This window comes from Austrofundulus limnaeus, unplaced genomic scaffold (assembly GCF_001266775.1).
Source record: "Austrofundulus limnaeus strain Quisiro unplaced genomic scaffold, Austrofundulus_limnaeus-1.0 Scaffold89, whole genome shotgun sequence".
NCBI lineage: Eukaryota > Metazoa > Chordata > Actinopteri > Cyprinodontiformes > Rivulidae > Austrofundulus > Austrofundulus limnaeus.
In genome coordinates, this window is record NW_013952491.1 from 1,640,315 (window position 1) to 1,645,777 (window position 5,463).

Below are 5,463 nucleotides of genomic sequence, written 5' to 3' on the forward strand. Positions count from 1 at the left end.
CTGGGTCCAGCTGGTCCACACCAGGCCTCCATTCTTCAGGAGCTTCTTCTTTAATCAGCACCATCTGTTCAACATGAGCAGGAACCAGAAACACAATAGTATTCCAACAAAAAGAAATTAAACGAAAAGGGGAGAAAAAGAAGAAAGAAACAGCCTTTATTGTCCATGCAGAGAAATTGAGGTGTGGTAGCAGCAGCAGATACATACATTAATACACAGAAACAGTATTGATATGTGGCATCATCAACTGTAGCAATAAAAGTAGAATTAAAGATAGTAAAAATAAAAAACCAACATAGATCAAAATAAAAATAAGAATTCCTGTACTGGACTATCAAGATGAAAATGAAAAATACAAGCAAGATTCTGTGCAGACAAATATGAAATTACAGGAAAAAAACAGACACAACAGTCATTAATGACAATAACTTTACATTCACATCACTCGTTGTTGCACTGACTGAATATATCTAGAGATAATGATAAGGTTTTAAGTAACAATGCCAACAGAGGTAAATCTGTAAGCATTTTTATCAAATATTACTCTTATTCCAAACTCAAATCATTAGTCATGTAAAAACAAAGCTAGCTAGCTTATCAACAAGTGACGCCACGTTAGACTAACTTTAATATAAAAAAATATTAAAACCAAAAAAAGTATCTTACAAGTTAAGCAAACAATTCCGGGGGTTAGTTGAATGAATAAATATATATTTGAAGTTTATTTTCTTCCGACAGACGTTCGGTAGCTACCGCTAGTTAGCTACATTAGCGGTGAGGGGTCCTGACAGCGCTTAGCTGCCCTCGTTAATGCCGTATTGTTTATGTGACTTCAAAATATCAACACATTTAAACTGTCACATGAAATATTGTTCAGCTGCATTTGTTTCAGGCCAGCTGGAGTTGATAAACCCCATACTAATGCTAATACTACTAATAATAATAATACTCTTATGAAGTAATTACTTTAGTATTGTACTAAGAAAAAAATGTCAGAGCAGCAAATACTTAAAAAACTTATAATAAAAGACATGATAAAAATAATACCATCTTCACAATACCGTTATTTTACTTTTATAGTATTTACTATCATGATTATATTGTTAACTACAACTTTGTTACAAAAATAAGTAAATTATTCTCATAGCAGTTAGAAAGTTTATGGACATGATTTTAAATTAAGATCTCCAAAACCAAACAAAAATGATGTTTAAAATTTATCATTTAATTTACTATTTATTTGATAATATTTTAGACACACTGGCTGATAATAATATCTCAGTTATTATTAAAACTGAACAATGTAAAATAAAACAACCAAAGTTTTATGGCAAATATTCACTCAATTTAACAATTCAACAGTTTCATCATTAACATTAACATACACAATATTTTTCTTGTAACGTTTAGTATACATGAGTGAAAGGAAGCAGGAAGAAGAAAAATCTTGTATAAACCTGCTCTTTCCTCAATAATTACAATTATTTTTTACACTAAATCAAGAATATAAATTGCAAACAATATGTCATTCTCCTCATTGCTTACTCAAAAGTGTATAGATCCAACAAATTCAATTTTTTATGACAGTCTGAACGCGACAAATCAGATTTTTTCAAACCTGACCCAGGCCGTGTCAGTATGTGGTTCTAAATCTGATCACATCTGATATTTTTCAAAGACAAGTCACTGTGATTAAATCTGTAGCTCCATGTTGTTTACAGCTCCAAAACAAAAGTTGCTTTATCTTTTTACTTTTAATCTTCATGTAGATAGTATGATAATAACGTCCAGCCTCAGTCACGGAGCGTATCGACCCTAAAGTTACTTGGTCGATACTTTATTTCCAGCTCAATATTTCGTGGATACCGTTTACCGCCGCCTACCAGAAGCGGTGTGCAGTGGTTTGTGGGATTGATTGTGGGCAAACAAAGAAAAGTAAACGATGGGACAGGTTATAAAAGTTTAAAGTTTGGATTGTTGCACATTTTAAAATGTTTATTTTAGTTTGTGAGGTACCAACTTTTAATCAGAAAAAGGACAAACTCGTCCAGAACTTTTACCTGCTCAAACGTTGGAATTAGTGCCTAAAATCACAACCTGGAGATGCAAAATAGAGGTAAGGTTATACTACATCAATATGTTTACTCTTATGAAGTAATTACTATCGTATGACACTATATTAAATCTATTGCCAGAGAAAATCCCAGTATAGAGATCATATTAATAACAGCATTATGACCAGTGGGGCTGGGTGATAAACTTTTAATCTAAATATAATCTTGAGGCAGGCTGACCTATCATTTACTAAATTCTGAGTATAAAATGTCCTTCTTGGCCACACATCAAATTTGGCTTAAATATACATTCAAAATACACATTTTTGTTTTAACAGTGGTAAATGCATTTGTTATTGTGATCGGTAGCTTTCTGTACGGTGTATATTATTGTTAAATAAACCGTACACAAATATATGGTCAAGTTTTTTAGATATTATATTAGATATTTGTAATATTAAGTGGTCAAAATGATCTGTAGTCAGGAAATGTTTATATGCGGCCCAGATCGCTGTAAACCACATCAACATATTTAGTATAAGATCTACTAGACCGAGTGGGACAATCTTGTGTTTTCATTATTCTAAATATTTTAACTTGTTTTCATCTATCTGTGATTATTGTTGCACAAATACACAGGTAAAACACAGTACACCACCCATTTCAGTCATTTAATTCTGATCTATATGTGACATATCAGCTAGCTATATTAAAAAATTTCCAACAGTAACATCAATCAATCAATCAATCAATCAATCAATCAATCAATCACCTTTATTTAACCAAGTAGAAAACCCATTGAGATCAGGGTCTTTTACAAGGGTGACCTGGTCAAGAAGTCCACACGACACGTCACAGAGTCCATTAGAGTTAAGATTAAAGTTAAAGTACAACAATTCAAAATACAAGTTGTTATGAAAACAGGTGAAGACATTCAGTCATTTAGACGTACAGAATACAGTAATTCCCAAATTACGTCCTAATGATTTTCATTTCTTAAAAGTGAATAGTGTGACATTAATCAAACACTTTTGATTACAGAATCAAACAAAATAGTAAAAACTCAAAAAGAAGTCAGATGAGAAATCAACACTAACAACTACAAGTAGAGACTAGAAAACAAATGCACGGATCAAACTTCTTTTTAATGTTATCAGTGAGGATCGACAAGACGGATCTAAGAGAGATGAGTGTTAACAATTTTAGATCCGTCTGTACATTGTTCCAGGCTGAGGGGGCAGCGAAGCTGAACACTTTTTTCCCAAGTTCAGTTCTGACAGGAGGAACTGACAGGAGGACTCGATCGTTGGAGCGCAGGGAATATTTACTGTTTGATGTTTGTATTAATGTGGTAAAATACGACAGGACAAGGTTCAGGAGGGTCTTATAGACGAAGGATATCCAGTGAGTGTATCTGCGAACTGCGAGAGATGACCAGCCTATGTTACAACAGTAACACAACAAATATATGTAAATTATTCTAACAGCAGTTAGAAAGTTAGGGATATGAGTTCGTATTAAGATCTGCAAAATCAAACAAAAATTGTCTGTAGAATTCAGCATTCAGTTTACTAATTAATTGATATTTTAGACACACTGGCTGATACTGATATCTCAGGTGCTATTGAAACTGAACAATGTGAAATAAAAGAACAAAAGTTTTCATGGCAAATAAACTCTATTACATCTGCATTTTATCCCTCTTTTGAACCAACCCTTCTCTGTCAGCTGCCGTTGTCCTTTCTCTGAAACACAAATTCAGACAGTTTGGTAGAGGAGCAGTGAAGGGGGCGGGTCTTCAAGCTGGGAATGGGAGGGACTACGATGCGTTTAAAGAAGCTGAAAAAAACTGAATTCCTACTGAATTATTTACAGTCAGTTATAAAATAGGACTAAAAATTCTACTTCGTACTTTTTGGCATTACATAATGCAAAAGAGTCTGATCTATACGTGACATATCAGTCAGCCATATTTAAATATTTACAAAATACATAAAACAGTAACTGACATTTTAGATCGTATTTTCTCACTACATAAACTATTAAACTTTGGAACTGTGTGTGTGTTCAGTTGTGTGTGACCTCATGTGGATCTTTAGGAGCTGTTGTGTTTTTTACAGCTAAACACTTTTCTCCTGTGTGAATTCTCATGTGGGAGTTTAAATGTGACTTTCGACTAAATCTTCTTCCACAAACTTCACAAGGAAACTGTTTGTGTCCAGTGTGGATGCTCATGTGGGCATCTAAACTCGTCTTATGGCCAAATCTTTGTCCACAAATACCACACGGAAAAGGTTTGTCTCCTGTGTGAATTCTCATGTGGTTGTTTAAATGTGACCTTTGTCTAAATTTTTGTCCACAAACTTCACAGGGAAATGGTTTTTCCTTTGTGTGGATTCTTGTGTGTAAGTTTAAAATTGACTTTTGTCTAAACCTTTTTCCACAAAGTTCACAAGGATACGGTTTGTCTCCTGTGTGGATTCTCATGTGTCTGTACAAACTACACTTACGCCTAAATATTTGTCCACATACATCACAAGGGAATGGTTTTTCTCCTGTGTGGATTCTCTTGTGTTTGTTCAAACTACATTTTTGCCTAAACATCTGACCACAAACTTCACAGGGAAACTGTTTGTCTCCAGTGTGGATTCTCATGTGGGTGTTTTTATATGACATTTGGCTGAATCTTTGTCCACAAATATCACAAGGAAACGGTTTGTCTTCTGTGTGGATTCTCATGTGTCTGTACAAACTACACTTATGCCTAAATATTTGTCCACAAACATCACAAGGGAATGGTTTTTCTCCTGTGTGGATTCTCTTGTGTTTGTTCAAACTACTTTTTAGGCTAAACCTCTGACCACAAACTTCACAAGGAAACTGTTTGTCTCCAGTGTGGATTCTCATGTGGGTGTTTGTATGTGACATTCGGTTGAATCGTTGTCCACGAACATCAGACGGAAATGGTTTGTCTCCTGTGTGGATTCTCATGTGGGTGTTTGTATGTGACATTCGGTTGAATCGTTGTCCACGAACATCAGACGGAAATGGTTTGTCTCCTGTGTGGATTCTCATGTGGGTGATTTTATGACACTTTAGCCTAAATTTTTGTCCACAAACATCACAAGGGAATGGTTTTTCTCCTGTGTGGATTCTCTTGTGTTTGTTCAAACTACTTTTTAGGCTAAACCTCTGACCACAAACTTCACAACAAAATGGTTTGTCTCCAGTGTGGATTCTCATGTGGGTGGTTACACTTGACTTATAGCTAAAACTTTGTCCACAAACACCACAAACAAACTGTTTGTCTCCTGTCTGATCATTGCTGCAGGTCTCTCTATTTTTTATTCCTCTGTTCTTGTTGTTGTGTTGGTAGTCCACATCCTGGTCCTCTTCATAATCCTCACTG

The 5,463-nt window shown here is 34.7% G+C and overlaps 1 protein-coding gene across 1 annotated transcript; it reads right to left on the reverse strand.

Moving 5' to 3' along the window:
- Window positions 1-2,699: 2,699 nt before the first annotated feature.
- LOC106520235 (gastrula zinc finger protein XlCGF8.2DB) lies at window positions 2,700-5,075 on the reverse strand. Its single transcript, XM_014012208.1, has one exon. It carries the CDS (start codon window positions 5,064-5,066, stop codon window positions 4,122-4,124), a length of 945 nt encoding a protein of 314 aa, XP_013867662.1. The 5' UTR covers window positions 5,067-5,075; the 3' UTR covers window positions 2,700-4,121.
- Between the last annotated feature and the right edge of the window lie 388 nt (window positions 5,076-5,463).